The sequence below is a fragment of the Dendrobates tinctorius genome, unplaced genomic scaffold (genome assembly GCF_039654945.1).
Source record: "Dendrobates tinctorius isolate UK_male_01 unplaced genomic scaffold, ASM3965494v1 ptg000612l, whole genome shotgun sequence".
Classification (NCBI taxonomy): Eukaryota; Metazoa; Chordata; class Amphibia; order Anura; family Dendrobatidae; genus Dendrobates; species Dendrobates tinctorius.
In genome coordinates, this window is record NW_027362267.1 from 257,787 (window position 1) to 281,115 (window position 23,329).

General features: G+C 43.1%; 1 protein-coding gene across 1 annotated transcript in view; it reads right to left on the bottom strand.

The window, feature by feature from the left end:
* LDLRAD3 (low density lipoprotein receptor class A domain containing 3) overlaps window positions 1-23,329 on the bottom strand; it is a 141,529-nt gene that overhangs the window by 86,239 nt on the left and 31,961 nt on the right. The window contains exon 2 of the mRNA XM_073565243.1: window positions 11,156-11,299. Coding sequence (XP_073421344.1) covers window positions 11,156-11,299 — 144 coding nt within the window. The remainder of the gene's footprint in view (window positions 1-11,155; window positions 11,300-23,329) is intronic.

The window sequence follows — 23,329 nt, forward strand, 5'->3', positions numbered from 1 at the left end:
CATGAAGGGTCAATTCTGTAATTTGCACCACGTGCAACTGGTCACCTAGATGCAACCCCCCGGCTCCGCGCCTTTGTGCATTACGTACATGGGACCGCTCATAATGTAAGAGGCTGCAAAATGTCTAATCCTCTTCAATTCTGCAATACAAAAGACAGAAAAGAAATGCCAAATATGATCCATCGCAGTTCTGACATCTTCCTTTTAGAACACTAAAAACAGGATCGTGTGAATAATACCCAAGTAAGTGCGGTCTGCTACCGAGTGGCAGCCGGATGAGACTTTATTTTGCGTCACCTGGTGGACAGAGGTCTATGGGAGCGTGATCGCAGGGACGCCGGAAGCTTTTCCCGGTTTCGTGCACTCGGCTCGGAGAATCTCCGGGAACACCCACATACATGTACGGACCACGTGAAGGACTGGAAGAAGCTTCTATGCTCTTGTAGGCGTCTGACTTCAGGTTTGGCGCTCCTCTAATATTCTCAAGAGGGTAAGAAAAATGCAGCCGCCCGCAGGTTGTTGTTATCTACCGTATATAGATCTCCGGAGATAATTTGCTCTAGAACAAGGTAGCTCACTGACTGAGGCAAATCTTCGGCTGTCAGTCCCATCATGTTACTGAGCGCGTCATACGCGGGGAAGAGAATCGGGAGTGACAAGGTGCCGAGCTCTCTGCTCAGAAACGTTATCGGCATCGTGACTTCATCCGCAAACACTTGCTTGTCTCAATTCAATAAAATGTTATGAGACAGAATTTTACTTGCCTTTAAAGAAGATGGCGTGGGCTTTTATTTCCTGCAATATGTTTAAAAAAAAATCATATATATTTTGTGTATATTATATAATTTTAGGATTTTTTTTTTTCTGTACACACTTGATCCCTTGCAATGAATGACGAATTCATTAAGTAACCACGTTATAATAGAATTTAATTTGATATGCACGGCCAGATCGGTGAGGATCCCACTGATCGCAGCCAGATCTACACAGTGAACAGAGCCGGAATACCACAGCGCCATAAACCGTGTAGTGGTCGTTCTTGGGTACTGCGGCTCAGCTCCTATTAATTTCAGCGAGAGCTGAGTGTTAGTACCACGGCATACGTAGCTGCGCTGTTCTGGCTCCATATGTCGTTGGTATCTGCAAACGGCTGATTGAGGGGGGTGCCGCGTGTCTGGACTGTTTTATGACCCATCCCAAACGTTTATCAACACTATTGTAAAACTGGATAAAAATGAAGGCTACAAGCCCCTTACTGTTATTCTTCATGTTCACGTACAGCTCGGGAAAATGTAAAGTGCGGATTTATAATTCTCCTTTCTGCAGGAGTCAATTATGGCTCAGAAAAATCAAAATGCTGAGCAATTCTGGATGGTTACTGACGGATGAAGGATGCACACAAAAACAATGGATAATGGACAGGATTTTTTTTTAACAAAACAATAGTAAAAAAAAATTAAAATGAGCCTCTGTGCACCTGGAAAGGACATAGATGGATGACAGGAGCAGCTACTGGGAGGGGGTGAGGCGTCTCTTCACCACCATGTAACATGACAAGGATCTGGGAAGGTTCATAAATCATCCCCCAATGTGACGTCCTTGTGATGGACGCTCGCCCCCCTTGTGATGGAAGCCCTTGGAGTAGATGTAACCTCCAATAAAGACTCTGCAGGAGGACAGGGTCCTGATAGGGCGACTCTTTCCAGGATGGAGATGATTTAGCAATCTCAGGTTTTGGAGGTGTGATCGGGACAGGCAGGACGCCACAAGGGCAACATTGCAAGAGCACATTTCACAGAGACGGACATTTTGCTGGGGTCTAAGGTCTTGGAAAGAAAATATGTCATCAGTAAACAACCATTTGGTTATATCAGGCTTTTAGGTTAAATATATATTGTTTAATGTTCAACATATTCTCTCTTTATTTTCTATATCATTATATAGAGTAGAAAAATAAATCAAAATCTTTCAATTTGCACAATGGCCACAAGGTTTTATAATAGACTCAGACACTACAGATGACTTTTCAGCACTCAGAATCATCACAGATGAGATTACAAAAAAGGCAACACCTCTATATACTGCAGATAACACAGGATTCACCATTCACAATAGGTGATGTCACAGCTCACCTCCTCCTCCTCCTCGTACAATGACTGATAACACCTCTATATACAGCAGATAAAGGATTCACCATTCACAATAGGTGATGTCACAGCTCACCTCCTCCTCCTGTACAATGACTGATAACACCTCTATATACAGTAGATAACACAGAATCCACCAGTCACAATAGGTGATGTCACAGCTCACCTTCTCCTCCTGTACAATGACTAATATCACGTCTGTATACAGTAGATAACACAGGATCCACCATTCACGATGGGTGCTCTGCGACATCACCTAACTCCCAATGAACTTTGCCTAGATTAGAGCATGCTCAGATAACACTCTTATTCAAACATCTAGGACCTGAGTCTATTTTATTGCTGCTAATGTCCATGTGCCCATCAGGCAGAATTTGATATTAGGCCTAGTAGCCAGTGTGAAAATTACAAGATTTTTTTAAATATAATATGAAAAATAAACATGAAAAATGTTTTAAAAATAAAATTTAACAAACTGATTTAAACAATTGATTTTCTGACGGAGTTTTTCTAATCTTGTATGTCCGTGAATAGAAGGACTGGCTGGGCTCAGAGCTTGAGCAATCTTATTAAATTAAATATCTGCCTCCTTACTACGACTATGACGCCAAGTACACATGAAAGTATGGCATGCAGGTAATGCACGAGTCCATCTAGAGCATCCATGGTGGAGAGTTACCTGTCCGCAGGGGCGCGGGTCTTCTGAGTTTTACATACTTGTCTGATGTAAAGTAAGAAAAACAGAGGAAAGAGAGAAATACGGTCACTCCGAGTGTGCGTGCGAACAAAGACTCAGTTTCGCCATAGCTGGAAAGGTTTTAAAAAAAAATAATTTAAAGGGTTGTTCCATCTGGGATATTTATGGCAGACTGATCAACGTCCACAGAGAGCGATGTAATAAACCCCATAAACTGCCGCATAATTTTGCTCAGCAATTTTTGGCGTTCCAAAACAAATTAATATAAAAAAAAGTTGTGACTAGGTGACTGCCCCCCTCCCCGTTTCCGATAACACGCGCTGGGGCCTCGCTCTCCGGATAGATCGGACTCGCATCTATCGGACATTTGTGTCATATCCTACTGGTTTGCCACAAAATGGTCCCAGTGGGAGTAACCCTTTAAACCTGAAGAAAGCAGAATTTTGAAAATGGCTCTGGAGTATGGTAGGAGATGGGACCAACTGCAAAATAACACAACTTTATCTGTTTTCTTTCAGACCCTGAGATTACAGAAGCCCGTCTGCTCCCTACAAGATAAGGGGGTAGGTGTAATGGGGGGGGGGGGGGGTCTATTCTGCTCAGATTTCAATCTACAACACCCACCATACACAAGAGTGCCGCATGTACGGAGCAGGCTCCGGGGGGTGGTGTCAAATAGTCGTCACCCAAGCCTAAGGGCCCCGTCACACATAGCGACTCACCAGCGATCCCGACAACGATATCACCTTGTCAGGATCGCTGGTGACTCGCTATGTGATCGCTGGTGAGCTGCCAAACAGACAGCGTCACCAGCGATCATGACAGCGACACGCAGGTAACAAGCGACGCACGTCGCTTAGTTACCCTCAGTGTATCTTAGTTACCAGCGCGCTGGTGCAGGGAGCTAGTAACCAAGGTACACATCGGGCTTCTAAGGGGCACGCGGCGCTTAGAAACCCGATGTGTACCTTGGTTACCAGCTCCTGCTCGCTGGTCTCCCGCCTGTCACGCGATGCGTGCTGGCCAGCGGGAGACCAGCGACCCCAAAAATGTCCAGACCTTTCAACAACGATCAGCGATACCAGGCAGGGGGGCCGGTCACTGATCGCTGTCACACACAGCGATCTCGCTGGTGAGATGGCTGTTGCGTCACAAAACTTGTGACTCTGCAGCGACCTCGCTAGCCGGATCGCTGTGTGTGACGGGGGCTTAACTGCAAGTGATCAGTTAGCTCTGATTGCAGCTGTTTAACTGCTTAGATACAGCTGTCAATCATGACAGCGGCATTTAAGAGTCTGAAAACGCGGGAAGAGGTTTCAATGTCCACATCACGGTATGGCAGTTTATTATACAAGTGACAGCAAATTCAAGTCCCCTAGGCGGAGCAATAAATGCATATACAATATATATTTTATGTTTTTCAATCTATTTTTTTATTTTGAAAATGTAAAAAATGTATAACACCCTAACTTTTCCTAGAATGTAAACTAAAAAAAGGTAACATTATTTGTTATATCAGTGTGCGTAACTGTCCAAATTAGTAAAAATCTAAGAATATTTAGCCCATGAGTGAATGCCAAAAACGAAAAAAATTACTTTAAAATGGCATATTCACTGGTTTATGCTTACAGCTAAAAAAAAAAAAAAAAATTAAAAAAAAAAAAATAATATCGGAAAATCATATGAACCCCAAAATGGTGGTGATAAAAACTACAGCTTGCACAACATAAATTTAGCCCTATAAGAACAACATTGATAGAAAAAACAAATTGTTACAGATTTTGAAACGCAAGAAGGAAATATCGATTAGTTTGGACAGTCAAACTCGTGGCAATGCCAAATATGTAAATTTTTTAGATTTTATTTGCATTTCAGGAAAAAAAGAGGGTGGTATGAAGAATATTTGTTTTATTGGTCCCCCTAGGGGACTTGAAACCCCGTTTCCAACTGCTTGAATGCTTCGGTCACAATTAACAACGGCATGTAAGAGGTTAAAGTGCTGCGATCAGAGCTAGCTCCGATCGCAGAGATTACACTTGGCTGCCTGCTGTGTAACATATCAGCTCCTGAGCCCCCTCCGTATGTACATGTGTGATGGATGTTGCCAATGGAGCCCTGGGAAAAACGGACCCCCGGCACTTATCCAAGTTAACCGGCTCCTGATGAGTGCGCTTAGATCACCATCTTTTCATCCCTTGTCTGAATGACAAATCTACCAACTGGGAATAATTATCCTTCAGGATTCTGGAAAAGTTGGGTTCCTACACAAAGGGGCCACCAACTCATCTGCTTACAGTCAGCCGTCCTTTTCATTTGAGACTTTGTCATCCTGGCTTGAGACTAAATCTGAGATTATAAAGAACTTTGGTTTTATGATGAACAGAACTCGGGACTAAATTGATCCATCTCCTTGATCTGTGTGGATTGAATGAATCCGGTCGGCGCATCGCTGATCCATAATGAAGAGACGGCGCTTTGGCCACTGCGGAATCACAAATCCTAAACCCCCCCCCGGGGGATAATGCTGAGGTCGAAGAACAAGAGGTGTAGTCAAATGTGTATAATTCACTTTAAATTGCAAACGTTGCCCTTTGCCCCTTAGAAAATTGATGAGAACAAAGATGGAAGAGAGGCGTTCCAGGTAATTTCTTATTCTCAGATTGCAGCAAAAAAAAAAAAGAAGAAAAAAAAAAAAAAAAGAAGAATAGAAAACAAATCTGACATTTACCATTATAGATTTCGTTTGTGCGGAGTGAAAATTTTGTGTTTTAGTAAACGCTTACATCAGCCCTTGTAATTTACCAATCCTGGGGCGTCTTTTCCCCAATTCCTCTGATATTCCTTCTGGGAATATATGAATAACTTGACAATTGGGCGTATCAGCGGCCATACTCGAGATATCTATCGGAAGGACATAAGACGTTCAGCAGTCAGCTCTCTCCCTCAACCTCTCCGTTCACCATTTTCCCAGAACCGCTGACCCCGGCTCATTTCCGCTGAAAACAAACAAGATCCATGTGGAAATTCTATCAGGGAAGAGTCGGATCTGACATCAGACGGTCTTCCGAACCCGCCGAAATCAGCCGCTTTGGTCACCTTTCAATCAAGTATCAGACGATGACAAGGTGATTGGCGGTAACATCCAATGTATTTCTCCTTTTCCAAGATAAATAACAGAGGAATAGAAAGTTCTAAGAAATAAAATGCAATAGAACTTTCCAAGATGCCTCCCTTTTCTGTGACAAAGATTCAATAACTGTTTTCTTTGAGAATTTGTGCTTTATCCCTCCCAGAGCCGCCGGCTTTCAGTTATATAGGCGAGGCCGTAGCAGCTACAGTAATCACGGAGAGCAGCGGCTGTGACCATGCCCCGGTACTTTGACTGACGGCTGGCTCAGCAGTGCATCAGTGAAAAGCCGGCTGTCAAAGTCCCGGTGTGGGCTTACAGCCGCTGCACACTGACTGTAGCAGTGCCAGCCACACTTCTGTGACTGAAAGCCGGCGGCTCCCAAGAAATCATTTTCTCTCAGTAGCCGAGCTTTCAGTATGGCAGCCGGGCACACAGACCTTACACACAGCATGTATTACTGGAGGGACAAATGCTGAGCTGTACTTTAATCTATCACTACAACATGACTGATGAGCGGTCTCACAAGCTGGCGCTGTGCCCAATAACAGGGCTATTGGACCATTTATAATGTTACTGGCAGCCCCTAGTTGACAATTTTGGGTGTTACATGTTTTATTTTCCAAGACACCAACTATTTAATAAGCTCCGATCTGGAATCTGGAGAGAACAGGCTTTTTCTATACAACTGTCATTATTCAATGTCCCCGTGCCGCAACAGATTATCTATTTGCCATCAAGGAAAATCATTTGTGAAAGGAGCCGTCTAGGAAGTAGGCTGGGACTATCATAGAATCGTGTTCTGCAGTGGGGATTCAGATAAAAATCACAAAAGAGGAGATTACAACAGTTTTGCCTTAGGAAAGTCTGAGGCAGCTGTCGATTTGCGTCATACACATACATGCATCCATACATACATACATACATACATAATACTAGGCTCATTCATAGGACCAAGGGCTTTGGATAAGCAAAGGGATGTGCAATCTAAGGAGGAAGATGCAGTACCGCCCTGGGCCAGCAGAGGCAGCAAGGGCACATGAGATGTAATATAAGACTTCGTATTAACAACTATAATAAATTTGTATTCCAGAAATCCTTCAAGATATGGGGCTTCTAGTAAAGGAATTTGTGAATTAAAAAGGTTTTGCCATAAGAGTATTCAATTAGGACACCAGCAAATGTTCTGTAACATTCAAGATCATGCCATCAATGAAGGAAGTTTTCCTTCTGAGCTCCAATCTTTTTCCTGTTCTGAGTTTTGCTACAATGTATCAGCCAGAGTCCAATAGCCCCTCCACCCGAGGTCCCGGGAACCCTCTGGCAGCCCTTCCACCTGAGGTCCCGGGAACCCTCTGGCGGCTGCTCCACCCGGGGAGCCACTGGCGGCTGCTCCACCCGGGGAGCCACTGGCGGCTGCTCCACCCGGGGAGCCACTGGCGGCTGCTCCAAGGTCCCGGGAACCCACTGGCGGCTGCTCCAGCCGAGGTCCCAGAGATCCTCTGGCGGCTGCTCCATCAAAGGTCTCGATACCTTGGCTTCCAGTCCTCTACTTAACAGTGGATAGCAATTTTTTGTCGGCACAAGAAAGGAGCCGTTTATTATGGGGTCTATATCTCAGCTGGCATCTTCTTTGTGACTGCCAGAGAAGGGGGCAGGTTTTGCTACTAAAGTCTGCAGTCATCCAGCCACATTCATGCACAACACTGGCCACTGACATAGTAAATTATATATTTTGCTCACAAGTTAAGGAGCACCAGCCAAGCTGAAAGGACTCAGGATGGAGCGGCTCCTGGCCTAACAGGACTAAATTAGTAAGGTAAAGTGCATACTACAAAGTGGCTACTGTCAGGCATATACACTAATGAAGGATAATGTTCAATAGCAGAAACACCAGACATCCATTTTGCCTCTGTCTGGTGACTGGGTGTCTAAGAGAACGATAAAGTACGGTACACGCCGGGAGCTTATGGAGGTGTACATCCCTTTAAACGTCACATAGACTATTCACAAACAGCAAAAAGAGGTCATGAAAATGGGGAACTGAACTACAAAGAAAACAGAAAATGACTGCGGTTCATTTACATAAAACTCCTTAATCTACACTGATACACAATCAGGAAAGGGGGGAGATTGGCGCTTCAGCTGCTGATGTATTTAGGTCACAGAGATAGTCTAGACTGGATACAAAGCCAAGGCTGGATTTACACCGTGTGATCAAACTGCAGCAAAAGTCAGGATTTCTTATCAATTTTGCAAAAATCGTGACTGCGCTGGATGCAGGTTTTCTACATGTGGTGAGAAAATTAGGAATTGTTCCCGTCACTAGCAAGAAAGGCGCTTAATCAAATAGAATAAAAAAAAAAAAAAAAAAGAGAAACCAAACTGTATAGCCAAAATTCACAAATCTGTCAGCAGAAAACCAGTTTCTGCTGGCAGTAGTCTCTATTCTGTCACAAAACATCCAGTGATTAACGATGTGCTAAGGGGCAAGCTGCATACACAGCTCCCGAGACCTGTGCCTCAACTGACAGAAGAGCTGTATCATAAGCACACGTACCTCCGTGAGGAGAGGAGAAGGGCTGTGACATCAGAAGTAAATCTTCTCCTCAGCTGACTGAGCACAAAGGATTTATTTTTCCAGTATCAGTCCTCCATGCTCAGTCAGTTGCAGAGAAGATTTATTTCTACCGATTTGGCAACACTGCTTCTTGGCTCACCGAGCAACTGGATACAGCTCTTCTGTCCATCGGGGCACAGGTCTTGGGACACAGGTCTCAGGAGCGGTGCTTTAGCAATAAAGTCCATCTGACAACGTGATTAGGATAGGTTGCAGTTTGAATTATGTGAAGGGGGTCATTTAATTGAATTCTTAGAGAACCCCTTTAAAAATACTAATTGTAATCTCTGCTCTCCTGTTAGAAATGCAGTTTCTGCATAGGAACATTTCTGGTTTTCCAGATGGAACGTTTTTGTGCTTTAAAGTCACAGAATAAGGGGTTTTGTTGCACTTTTCGAGGGTCTGTAAAAATGGTGGTGGATGATACATGCAAATTATGCCTGACATTGCAGATGAGAGAATAGCAAAGTGGACACCAAGTCCCTGAACATTGGAGTCCTGGAAATGGGGACCCCAAAGAAGGAAAATTAATGGGTGACCAATGCTACTAGCATCCAACTTGTCCTCATCTAAGTAATGTTATGTTCCAGTGACATGTTATCACTTAAAGGGGTTGTCAGCTTCCATTCAATTGAAGGTGAGCAGTGCCAATGGCATTACAACCTTAAACACCTGCACCACTCACCTCTAATGCAGAATTTGGGCACTGTACTAATATCTTTACTGACTGCTGGGGGTCTGAAATAAGGAATCCCCCCCACTTATCTTGATAATGATGTAGCTGAAGACTCGCCAGTTTTTCCTCTACACAGGGACGATCCCAGTCCATGTAAGGGTACCGTTACACATAACGATGTCCCAGAGATCCCACCAACGATCCGACTTGGATGGGATCGCTGGGACATTGTTAGCTGATCGCTGGTGAGCTGACACATAGACAGCCCCTCCAGCGATCAGGACCAGCGAGCACGCTGGTTACCAACGTAAACATCGGGTTTCTAAGGGCCGCGGGGCCCTTAGAAACCCGATGTTTACCCTAGATACCAGCATGCACTGCAGGCAGCACGGGAGGTGGAGGCAGAGCGGCGCAGATAGACCGGCGTAGCTCTGCTATCTGCTACTCCGGTCTGTAACGGAGCCCTTAAGTGACTTGGCCCAGCTGTAGTTCCCTGCACAGCAGGTAGCTGGAAGCCCCAATGTGTCTGGTAAAAAGCGGTAAAGCGTATGCAGCATAGCGGCTGGCCTCATTATCAGGCTTGCTGGAGGCCCTTGAAGTCGGACTCTAGCGATTATTAAGTGATTAGCTTAACCTAGGAACATGCTCCACCCAAACATTTACCTTACTCCGTATGATTGAGGGCACATGCCCGCAGGGTTGCTACAAGAAATATTTCACTGTGGCCTCATGTTTAGGAAAATAAAATAAATGCATGCTATCTGAGGTTTCTGTGGACTGAGCATGGCTCAATCAGGCTGAGTGCAAAGACATTTACACAATCTGAGCCTGGATAATGGGGGGGGATTATGGAACCGCCGTGCTCATTGCTGTGCAAACTCATAGATATAAACTGATTTTGCAGGAAATTCGGCCTATACCTTGAAATGTACTTGGAAGGGAGATTAGCCATAATATTGGTAAAGGCTGGATCAGATGATTGTATAGCTTATTTTATGGTCCACAAAATGAATGCAAATCCCAGCTTATCCGAGTCTTGGAATACATTGTCAGAGAATGACCTATTGTTTACATCAGATCTTTATGTCACATGTATCTTATGAAAGAAACAATGAAAAATGTTTACTTTTTTTTTTTTTTCTTTTTAATATAGGTCGCAATTAAAAGAATCTTGCCATTTTCACGCAGGCCACCGGGGCTATTTTACATTTACTTCCTGTCGTTTCACATAAGAGTTTCCAGCAGTCTCATTATCAGCAGAGGCAGGGAAACCAATATACACAGCTGATAACACAGGATCTGCAAATCAAAATAGGTGATGTCACAGCTCACCTCCTCCCCCTCTCCTCAAAATGAATTCTACACACGCTCATTAGAGGTCTCAATACAAAGGATAGGGTCCAAGTCTGTTCACTGCAGATAACGTACATGTGAATTTCATGAACAAGTAGTCAAAAAAAAAAAAAAAAGTGGCCATTGTGAAAATTGCAAGACTTCTATATTTTATTTGTAATACAGATCATGATATAGGAAAAAAAAAAATATATACTACACCCACAAAAATATTTGACACAAAGACCTGATCGGTCATTTTCTGGTGATCCATTCCCTATAAAGTGGGTCGTCCAGGATTCGAAATATATGGCCGATTGCTTTACAAACGAGCGTCGCAGCTTCCATAGGATGTGGTGTTTAGTATTGCAACTAAGCAGCAAGTCATTGTGGTCAAAAGCTGCAGTACCTTGCCCAACCTCTAGACAGGTGTGGCGCTGTGTTTGGAAACAATCAGCCATGTTTTTCTAATTCTACTCACCGCACAAACTTCTCATAAATCGGTGTTCACATAATGGTAAGAAAAAAAAAAAAGTAGAGAAGGTCAACAACTTACGACACTCTTTTTCATCACTCTCATCAAAGCAGTCGGGTAATCCATCGCACTGCCAGCTGCCCGGGATACAGTCCCCGCTGCTGCACATGAAGTTCCCTGGGATGTTACATCTTGTGCCGTTGCTCCCAGGTATCAGCTGTCCTTCTGTAAGACAATGGAGGAGACAAATACATCAGGTGACGGACAGTAGAAGAGAAGATATCTGGCCAATGGTGCATGAATTAAAGTTACATAGTTTACATAGGTCCAGCAAGTTCAACTGAGGGATGGGAGCGGATATAGGGAAGGGGTACACGTTGACCTACAAATCATAATCCCGTCTGACCTAAAAGAGCTAGTCTTTTCCTCCCAATTGTCGATAACGTCTGGACCTTAGACATTTACATAAAAGCATCCGGGACTTTTCTGAAACCATTGTTAGTTCCCGCTGTGACCAGCTTCGGAGGTCGACTATTCCACAGACTAATAGCTTTATTGTTTCTCAATAATATCCACAAATAATTGATGGCACCCACTATTTAGCACAACTCAAACCACACACGTGTAACAGTGGGTACGGAAAGTATTCAGACCCCTTTACATTTTTCACTCTTTGTTTCATTGCAGCCATTTGGTAAATTCAAAAATAGTTCATTTTTTCCCTCAGTGTACACATCTTGACTGAAAAAAAAAAAAAAAAAAAACAGAAATGTAGAAATTTTTGCAAAATTTATTAAACAAGAAAAACTGATAAATCACATGGTCATAAGTATTCAGCCCCTTTGCTCAGTATTGAGTAGAAGCACCATTTGAGCTAGTACAGCCATGAGTCTTCTTCGGAATAATGCCACAAGTTTTTCATCCCTGGATTTGGGGATCCTCTGCCATTCTTCCTTGCAGATCCTCTCCAGTCCTGTCAGGTTGGATGGTGAACGTTGGTGGACAGCCATTTTCAGCTCTCTCCAGAGATGCTCAGTTGGGTTTAGGTCAGGGCTCTGGCTGGGCCAGTCAGGAATGGTCACAGAGTTATTCTGAAGTCACTCCTTTGTTATTTTAGCTGTGTGCTTAGGGTCATTGTCTTGTCGGAAGGTGAACCTTCGGCCAAGTCTGAGGTCCAGAGCACTGTGGAGGAGGTTGTCATCCAGGATATCTCTGTACTCGGCCACATTTATATTTCCTTCAATTGCAACCAGCTGTCCTGTCCCTCCAGCTGAAAAACACCCCCATAGCATGATGCTGCCACCACCATGTTTCACTGGTGGGATTGTATTGGGCAGGTGATGAGCAGTGTCTGGTTTTCACCACACATACCGCTTACAATTATCACCAAAAAGTTCTACCTTCTACTCATCAGACCAGAGAATCTTATTTCTCATAGTCTGGGAGGCATTCATGTGTTTTTTTTAGCAAACTCTATGCGGGCTTTCATATGTCTGGCACTGAGGAGAGGCCAACGTCCGGCCACTCTGCCATAAAGGCCTGACTGGTGGAGTGCTGCAGTGATAGTTGACTTTGTGGAACTTTCTCCTATCTCCCTACTGCATCTCTGGAGCTCAGCCACAGTGATCTTGGGGTTCTTCTTTACCTCTCTCACCAAGGCTCTTTTCCCACAATTGCTCTGTTTGGCTGGACGGCCAGGTCTAGAAAGACTTCTGGTGGTCCCAAACTTCTTCCAATTAAGGATTATGGAGGCCACTGTGCTCTTAGGAACCTTGAGTACTGCAGAAATTCTTTTCTAACCTTGGCCAGATCTGTGCCTTGTCACAATTGTCTCTGAGCTCCTTGGCCAGTTCCTTTGACCTCATGATTCTCATTTGGTCTGACATGCACAGTGAGCTCTTATATAGACAGGTGTGCGCCTTTACAAATCAAGTCCTATCAGTTTAATTAAACACAGCTGAACTCCAATGAAGGAGTAGAACCGTCTCAAGGAGGATCACAAGGAAATGGATAGCATGTGACTTACATATCAGTGTCTGAGCAAAGGGTCTAAATACTGGCCATGTGTCAGTTTTTCTTTTTTAATAAATTTGCAAAAATTTCTACATTTCTGTTTTTTCCAGCCTAGATGGGGTGCAGAGTGTATATTAATGAGAAAAAAAATGAACTTTTTTGAATTTACCAAATGGCTGCAGTGAAACAAAGAGTGAAAAATTTTAAGGGGTCTGAATACTTTCCGTACCCACTGTAAGTATATACAAGGTTGAGCACTGAAAAGATACAGTCTTAAAATAAGTATTATTGAAACAAGATAATTAAAAAAAAAAAAAGCAGAATGTCCAATAAGGGACGATAGTGTAGCCAAAAAAAAAATAAATAAATCGTACAATCTAAATAGAATATATCAGCATATAGAATGGTTATTAGAAAAATGCAAGTAGTGACCCCCTCCCATCTAAAGAGGATTCCTATTGTGCACCTGGGATATCACATACAAAAGAGCAGGTACCTAGAAAAAGATCTACCTAGTATATCATAGATAATACACATGAATGTTAAGGGACAAGCATCAAAACCCAATACGATCATCGATCAAGAGAGGATCCTAGAATTCTACATGTACCACTCCACTGAACAAAGACACTTTTAGTAACAGCGTTTCCTCAAATTGAATGTAGGACCATAAATAGAAAGGGTTAAATGCATTTAAGGGGACACATGGGTGCAGGTTGAACTATTGAATTTACCTTCTATATAAAAACAAAGCCTCCCACGCTAATTTTTCTAGGAAGAAAGACCTTTTGAAATAAAAGTACCTGTATGTAGGGGTAGTGGCAAGACTTTGTGAATCATAAGTGGTCAGCTATATAGCACCCTCACCCCAACGCGCGTTTTGCAGCAACTTCTTGCACCCAGATCAAGTCACTCTCTTCGTTTTACTCCTTTCAGAACAAATGGTCCCCATATATTAAAATAGTGCCAGGTGCAATTTTCATACTGTGTACTAGGCCTAATATTAGTTCTTGATGGGCACATGGACATTAGCACCAGAGTATATTAGAGAATGATAGATATTATCTGCAAATGATGAAGAAATGGAAACACAATTTTTAAAACTTCTTGCTTTATTAATGACTGTCGAGGAATGGTCTGTTAACAAGCACCCCAAAACCAGTTTTTCAACAGGACAACACCAGGCCGCATGTTGCTGATGCTGCTGTGAGCAGCCTGCATAACCAAATCGTCCTCCCGTAGCTGCAGCGTCTCCAGACTTGTCTCCATCGAAGACGTCATTAGTCGGGGATTACACACGAGCTGCTGGCAGTGGATTTTGAGGATTCGCCCAAGGGCATTTAGCAGCAGTATGTTCGTCAGACGATCATTAATAACCTCAATAATAGCAGACGAGACTGGAAGTGCCGGGATTTCTGCATGTGGCTCATACTCCAGACTTTATATAAAATGTTTTGAAAAATCTGATTCCATTTTTTCCATCATTTGCAGATCATTTAACGGTCTATCCATCCCGCGACTTCCACCATTCCACCACTTTTATTTAGTGGGAGTTTAATTTCAATATGGAGGAGCATATATAACATATACACACACATGCTTTACAGCCTGATTAAAGCAACAGGTCATTTTCCAATCACACGTTCCCCGTGACACATTGCCATATTAAGAAGAATTACCATGAAACGAATGCTTTGCCCCGAGATTCACTTACAGCAGTAATTGAGATTTTAGTATTTTAGAGGACACCTTCTGAATCCTAAATATTGATCCCGTGCCCTTTTACTGCCCTCCACTCTTTCTCACCGTGAGACTTTATAAAACCTCTCCATTGCTCATTATTATACGTTGCTAATGAATCTTCCTGTCACTTCTGGTGACCTCAGAACCTGCGGTGGAAGCGGGATTTGCTGCGGAGCAAGTCAGACATTACATCTGGCGGAGCAGAGTTCTCCGATTCACGCTCTTGTCTTAGCTCCAAGAAGCAGCACAAAGATGGTCAAAGGCACCTGATCGAATGCATCGCCTACATTATTTTTAGTAATTAAAGTCAGATGTTGATATATATTCAATTTTTGCTTATCTACCGTATTTTTATTTCTTTTTTTGTAGCTTTTTGCTCTATTTTCTGTAAAGGATTATGCTCCTCTACTTCTATGGGAGAGGGTTGTGGGCATGCTCCTTGACCTGTGCAGAGATCATTGAGCAGAGAAGAGGGTGAACTGTGTCCACCACCTTTTATGAATGGAAGATCCAGTGTCTATGTAGCTTTTATCATTTCAATCCTGCCTATGATGATAATGAGATATGAGCCAAGAAATGATCTGTACATTGCAGAAAGTAACAGCCTATTGAGCGGCAGAGAGTGAGAACGGCAAGATTTCAGAAATTCCGTTTAGTATACAGATAGTGACACGGAGTGATATAGAAATGAAAATACAATAAATCAGAATAGTTCGGTTTTCTTTCCTTTAAAGGGAATCTGTCACCGGAGGTTGGCGGCCTATGTAAATGGCCTGTATCCGGTCCATTGGGCGGTGTTTCTTCTTTTTTTCTCCACCCCATCCGTGGCTGCCGTCCGCGATCTTTTCCGGAATTCTAGTAGTTCTACTCTATAGTTCGCGCGTGAGCAAAGCAATCTTGCTTCGTGCACGCGCAGTATGCTTTGCCCAACTGCGGGCAAAGCTGAAAATCATTACTGCGCATGCACCGGTACACTATGTCCCGAAACACAGCGAAATACTTCGGGACATAGTGTACCGGCGCATGCGCAGTAATGATTTTCAGCTTTGCTTGCAGTTGGGCAAAGCATACTGCGCGTGCGCGAAGCAAGATTGCTTTGCGCACGCGCAAACTATGGAGTAGAACTACTAGAATTCCGGAAAAGATCGCGGACGGCAGCCACGGATGGGGTGGAGAAAAAAAAAAGAAAAAAAAAACACCGCCCATCGGACAGGACACAGGCCATTTACATAGGCCGACAACGTCCGGTGACAGATTCCCATTGCTGGTCCCAGTAGTTCATTCCTAGTACGAAGTTCGGCTGAGCAAAATGATTGACAGGACTGGAAATCCAGGGGCCACGCCAATAGTCTGACCATTGAGTCAGTGCCCGGTGAACATACCTAGTTTCCACCATCCATGTTGCCTCTTCTGATCAGTAGGCCTGGCATCATGTATGCATCACAATGATGAGGTTTAGCTGAGCCTACTGATCAGAAGAGGTCCCAGTAGTGACTGATAACACAGGATCCACCATTTCCAACAGGTGGTGTCACAGCTCACCTCCTACCCCTCCCTTCACAATGCACGCTCTCATACACTTTAATACAAAACATAGGTTTAGATTCTGTGCACTGATGTACATGTATTGTTTCCTGAAACCAGGAAGTTAAGAAACTAAAATAGCCCAAGAAGCTGATGTGAAAACCTGATTTAACAAAAAGATAATTTTTGACGATTGCTTCCCTTTAAGCAATCTGCTTCATTATAGATTCGGTGAAAAATGTTGTAGGAAACTGGTGAAATCATTCATTTTTCAACCTAACACGTGACAATCATTGATGATCATTAACAAAACAAAAAAAAAATTCCCCACTGTTAGAATCGATTTTTAATAAATTATCTCTGGAGGGATCCCATTTTCCCCTTCCGTAAATATGGCCAACATTAAATTTATTACTGAAACCAGACAAAAACCCTCTATCCCCCAACTCGAATAGGCCAATCTCTCTCATTGACTCTGACGTTAAAATCATATCCAAAATAATGGCTAATAGGCTTCCATTTTACCCCACCTCATATCCCCAGTACAGGCAGGTTTTGTAAAGGGTCACGCAGCCACACTCATCAGAAAAGTACTTTTGCTACTGGATAAGATTCCCCGGCGATCATCTCATTAGATGCGGAAAAGGCCTTTGATAACATTAAGTGGGATAGGTTATACAAGGTCCTAACAAAAACGTCTTTAACACAGGCCCCTTCTTTAATTACATACATAATTTATACTCTTCTCCAAAGGCTCAGTTATACGCTCAGTTGTCAACTCCTTTCCCCCTCGAAAAAGGAACGAGACAGGGATGTCTGTTGTCCCCCTTTCTCTTCAACTTAGCTTTAGAGCCCTTGATCCGCATTTTATTGGATCCAGACACTTTTTCAGGGATCCAAATGACGGTAATTAGAAATCAATTCAGGCTGATTTTTTTGCGGATGATGTCATTTTATTTATGTCCAACCCCACTCAACATTTGCCCATAGTGCTTCAATTACTCGAAAATGTTGGTTCTTACTCCAGCTTTAAAACTAATGTTAAAAAAATGCTAAATACTTCCACCAACAGAGAGGAATAAAACTTTACTCATCTAGGTCTTTAGGCGCTATATCATTAGCGCCATCGTACATCACTTATGTATCTGGGAAATAAAATGGGCCGATTGCCAACATCTCTATACACCCTAAATTATCCTCCGCTTATAAAAAAAAAAAAAAAAAATACTACTCAGCTAAAGGCATGGCAGGATCTTTTATGGGGAGGGCACACTTGGTGAAAATGATCAGTCGAGCCAGGCTCATGTACCAACTACAATCCTTACCATTACTCCTGACATCACCATTCTTAATAGGGTCTTCAGCCATTTTTATCTGGAGGGGATTAGTCTGTACAAACTCATGGCGTCTAAAGACGACGGAGGATCAATTTTCCAAGTGTTAGAAACTGCCATCTTGCCTGCCTCGTCCGCTATATAATAGATTGGCTCCGCAAGATGAATATTCTGATCACACGCTGGAATCTGACTCCATTTAATTTAATAGCTCTCCTCCATTCCCGGTTTGCCTCGTTACCCCCAGCAATTAAAAAGGTGGGCCCTCAGGATCAAATCCACCAGTGGGCCCAATGTTCTTCAGTCTGACACTGGCCCCCCTTGTAGAGTTGATCGCACAAATGAAGCATTTCATGGAGGTGGAGCAAAGGGATGCCTTATGTAATAAAGAAGTGCAAGCGGGCAACTTTCTTCTAAAAACGGAGGCAATTTATTGTGAATTGTTGCTCTTTGGGGGGAAAAAAAAAGGAATATGGTAGAGTCCTTCACATCTACAGCATGGCATATACATGACAATCTCAAGAACTACCTGGGGCCATTGCGGCTGAATTACAGTAGGGGAGGTTATTTCCAGGACAGTGTTTATAATTTGGTTACAAAATAAGCTTTTTTTTCCCATGATGTTGTTCAATAAAACTCAATTTCCGCTCGGTCACATGTTTAAATAGTTAATGATAGTTTCAAGATTTTAATCTTTGTGTTTATGTCATGCCAGCTTCATTTGCAAAAAGTCGGTATTATCTGCCCCGTCTGCGCACGGGCATTTGAATTTCTTCTACAGTCCGGTGTGTTAATGTATTTTCTGAAAATTTCAATAAAAATTAGGTTTTTAAAATAAAATAAATTTAAAAAAAAAATTCAACTCATTTGTTGACGCCTTCTGTCCGAATACATTCTTCTACAAAGTTCCCCGAGGCTTTTACCTTCTTTTTCTAGTGCGGAGGAGCAGACAGATACACAGCTCCTTGTAAAATAGGTCGCGTTATGTAAACTTGGAAGACTGCGAGCCGCTGGCAGATTTGTAGAGCGCCATAAACATCCACGCCAACCAGCAGGCTGCCATCACCGGCTGGCGTAGGATGCAGCCATGTTCCCTGAGCACATGCATTTTCACTACGAAGAAGCAGCAGTATACGCTTACTGTAGTGATCATGGAAGGCTGTGGTGGGCTCAGATAGGTACCTGGACAGGTCACAGTTTTCTTACGCCCACGTTACTTTACTATTGTCGTATGCACCATGGTGGCCAAATATAAAATGTCAACATCGTAAAAATAGTTTTCAGACTATAGGAAATCAGGATCAACGCAGCAATCAATGTGACCCGCGGAAGCGCATTTGCGTGAAACGGCCGTCGTCACTCCAGCTCCAATTCTCCCGTTGAAGATGTCCTAATAAACGCTTGAACTCATACCCGGTGAGTGCCATTCATTTTTTGTTGCTGCTTACAGCAATCAAAGAAGTGAAAAAATACAAGAAATCTTCTACTTTTGGATCACGAGAAATTCGTAGGGAGCAAGAGTCATGGAAGGATCACTACTTTCCTTCGTACATCAGTCGCACAACGAAAAGTGGATTATCTAATCAGTCACCCATTTGGCACCGAGGTTTGTAGTTTTGTAGTCTAAGGGTCAGTTAATTCTTGCTGACTTGTAGTGTTAACCACACGTTTGCCGATAGTCGTTGGATAGCCCGTTTAGAGAGTACAACAGCAATTACATGCACACAGAACGATCCTTCTGACCTTGCTAAAATCATTGCAATTGGCAGCAAAAGGTTCTGTTTTCACAGGACGATCTACTGCCAGCAAGTTTAAAAAATAGTTTCACCCAACAATCGAGCATTTTACTATTTCTTCTGGTGACTGGTAGCCCATTTACATTGTACGCTTATCAGGAAATGAGTGTTTCTGGGAACGATCGTTGATGATAATCGGCTAGTGTAAATGCACCTTAAGGGATCGCCTAATCCTCACACTTAAAGCCCACAGTAAGAGGTAAGAACCTTGCTGCAGGAGGACTCCAATGCCACCATGTCCCCAAAGTAGTCACAAATTGACAGCAGCAGCAATGTAGTCAGGAATGGAAATGATGGATGTCATCGGGAGAGGGTCATGAATGGGCCACTGGTTGAGATGGAAGACTAGTCAGGAACGGAGCCAAGGATCAGAGACAGGGCTAGAACGGCAGGTAGCAGAAACAATCCCAAGGGTGAGGCAGAAGCAATACTTAGGAACAAGGACAAGATCAGGATCAATCAGAAGTCAAAACCAAGAGAATAGGCCACAACTACTGAAAACATTTTGGATGCCAGTTGTCTTAAAATAACCTGCTTCCACCATATAGACAGAGCAGCAGAGAGGGAAGTCAAAAGCAGAAAAGAAACGGAAAGCAGCCATTCACCGAGACTCGCCTTCTTGGCCTAGTAGCGCAACTTTCCTAAGAAAAGCGAAAAAAGAAATATGCAGCACTCACCGATATAGCTGAAAAACTGTGCGTCTTTATTTCACATAAATTCCATCAATAGATGTTTGGACATGCAGGACGGTAGAGGAATGCTAGGGGACCTCCCTCCCCTAGCATTCCTTTACCGTCCTGCATGTCCACATATCTATTGATGGAATTTATGTGAAATAAAGACGCACAGTTTTTCAGCTATATCGGTGAGTGCTGCATATTTCTTATTTTTTCGCTTCACATTGAAATATTCATGTTTTTTCATGCAAGCACCTCCATTTTTTGACTGAATTATATGCCGCAATACTTCAGATAGATAGCTCCGTCTGTTAATGTGGCGATTTGTGTTCCCTTGTATGCCGTTCATCTGTTTGATCTTTGCTGGGATCATTCAACTTTCCTAAGAGTCAGAGCTCAAGTAGGAAGATCCCATATATAAATTATGGGGATAGAAGATTGGCATAATGGGCAAAACTTTTACTTCCACGTTAAGCAGCAACTATGAGACGGACACTGACATTCCCATATTCTGACAAGTGAACATCATAACTTTCTCTACAATCACTTTTACGCCATCAGCTTCAGGAACGTTCATTGCACTTGGCGTTTACATGATATTCTCCGTTTATTTCTCATCTTTTCTAAAAAGGAGAGTTCTGGTTCACTGATGCTGGTTTCTTCCATTAAATGAATACAGCATCTCTTGGCCCATTATTCCTGAAAACCGCCAGGGTGAGATGTTGGGCGGGGAGCCAGGCTGAAAAACTATCTTCCTGAGGATTTATATTTCCTTGTGGGGCACGGCAAATTTTCAGGTCACTCGACTGCTTCCTTGTAAAGTTGCACTTGGTGCTTCGATCTGTGATGATGTCAGCAATCGGCAATGATCTTAAGGGCTGTGATGCCTGCAAACGAGACTCTTATAAAAGCAGTGTCTGCCATTAAAGGCACCTGGAAACAGATTGGAGGCCACATAGGCAAGGTCAGGTTTCTGCTCCCACAGACCTTACGGATTCTGCAGGCAAAGTCGTATATACACACACAGCCATCATTTAGCAATGGTCACAGAAACGGCCTGCATTATACATGCAATTTCCACTACTGCTAAAACTGTGAGGTAAGTGCTGCCCAATTTCTATGTGCATTGGGGGAGGACTTGGCTACCCCACAACGTGCTGCACCCTATCCATCCAGTCCTCCAAAAACTAATCTCCAGCTATATCTATGACATGCAATGGTTACATTGTACATAGAAAGTTGGATCCTTGAAGTCATTGGTCCAGAAAAGTAGTTGTTATGCACCAAGGACAGAGGACGTTGGTACAGCGGGACGATCCAGTTGGAACCATGGAGGCAGATGCAGCAGAACGGCAACTGAAGGAACAGAACAGGAGAAAACTGATGTCATGGCAAGCTGTGTAGCACAGGTTGACAGCAATGAAGAAGAGTTAACTCAGCGATGAGGAACAAAGTAGCAGAGCGGAGGACCACAAGAGGTTAAGGTCTAGCAAGTGTTAACTCAACAAAGCAGAGCTGAGTTTGTTACAGAGTTTAAGGCATCACTGATGCAGCTATTAAGCAGATTTGTCCAATATTATACAAGAGCTGAGTTTGTCACAGCGTCCAAGGTAAAACTGGCCAGCAGTGTAGTAGAGTAACCCAGCAATGCTGCAGAGCTTGATTTGTTGGGAGGTTAACATCTGAAGCCGTCCCGCAGCCCGAATCGTGTTATAAGGTAGGAAAGCGTGACTTAAAAAAAAAATAAAAAAAAAGGGGAGCAATGAGCAGAACAAAAAAAAGGTAGATGGCTAAGGCAAGAGGAAGACTGTGCCAGTGCCAGTCAGTGGAGCCAGGACAGGCAAGTAAAAGCAGTGCCTGCACACACTTGCAACATCTTCCATTTACAACTGTCCAAACAAGTTGGTGTATTTTTTTTTTTTTCTTGAAAACATAGGCTTGGCAAACCTTATTCAAGTCTGTCAGGTGCCCTCCCATATCTTAAATTAATGATAATGATTGTTCTTCAGCCTCATTCAAGGTAAATTTAAAGAAAAAAAAAAAAAAAGCTTTCTTGAAAAATGACGAATCCTCATTAATCATGGCCCACAAGATACACGACTTATGGCCTTCAAGACAGGCTTCTTGGTGAAATGACATTTTCCCTTGCTTTCTTTCTTTTGGAAAAGTATAATACATTGAAAGGAAATGAAGCTTAAATGGTGACGTCTGCGCCTCATTTCCTCATTTTTGCTGCACATTAATAATACCGCGATAACAGATCAGACAGTAAATTGGATTTCATGTGCTGGGCTTGAATACAGTCGGCGGGCCCTCCGGTGTGTTATACGTGACCCACAGGGCAGCCGTTTCATTGGAAGCGGGAGGCAGGGAACTTCTCTTTTCTTCTTCCTTCTCTTCCATTTCAGTGATTTGTTCAGACACAGAGGAGACATTATACGCTCAGTTACAATAAATAGCGCCATTACTTTTCTAAACACCGGCCTAAAACTTCTCATTCCTAATGGCAGCTCCCCCGTCGGAGCGGTGCATAAAGATGTGTGCCACATCGCAGACCATTTCCAAATACCTTTTGTTCTCGTCTACAAAATTCTTTCAAAATTAACAGTCTAATGAACATCATAGTAATAGGTCACTGCTGCCTCCTGCGACCTAGCGGATCAGGACCCCTTTTATCCAATCTCTACTTAAAACGCAAAGTAAAAAATGTGAAATGATAAAATTAATTCCTTTTTATTCCGTCCAGTTAAATTCTGCATTGCATGTTCCTCCGCTATTACGCCTGGAAATACACTGTAGAAGTAAATTGACAACTGGATAACTCCCCCTGTCAATAGAACACTGTCTGATATTCATGCTACTTAGGCCTGTGTGGCCGTAACCGTAACGTGCATCCATGGCTGCAGGGTCTCCAGACTTGTCTCCATTGAGCACATCTTGAACGTGATTGGTCGGTGATTACACTGGATCTGCCAGCAGCGGATCTTGATGATTTTCCCAAGTGTATTCAGCAGCAGAACCTTCCTCAGGCGACCATTAATAACCTCAGTGATCGCAGCCGAGGCTGGAGTTGCCGAGATTTCAGTACTTGGCTTATACTCCAGACGTTTTGAAAATTGTGTTCACTATTTGCAGATCATTAACACGCCTATCCGTCCTGAGATTTCC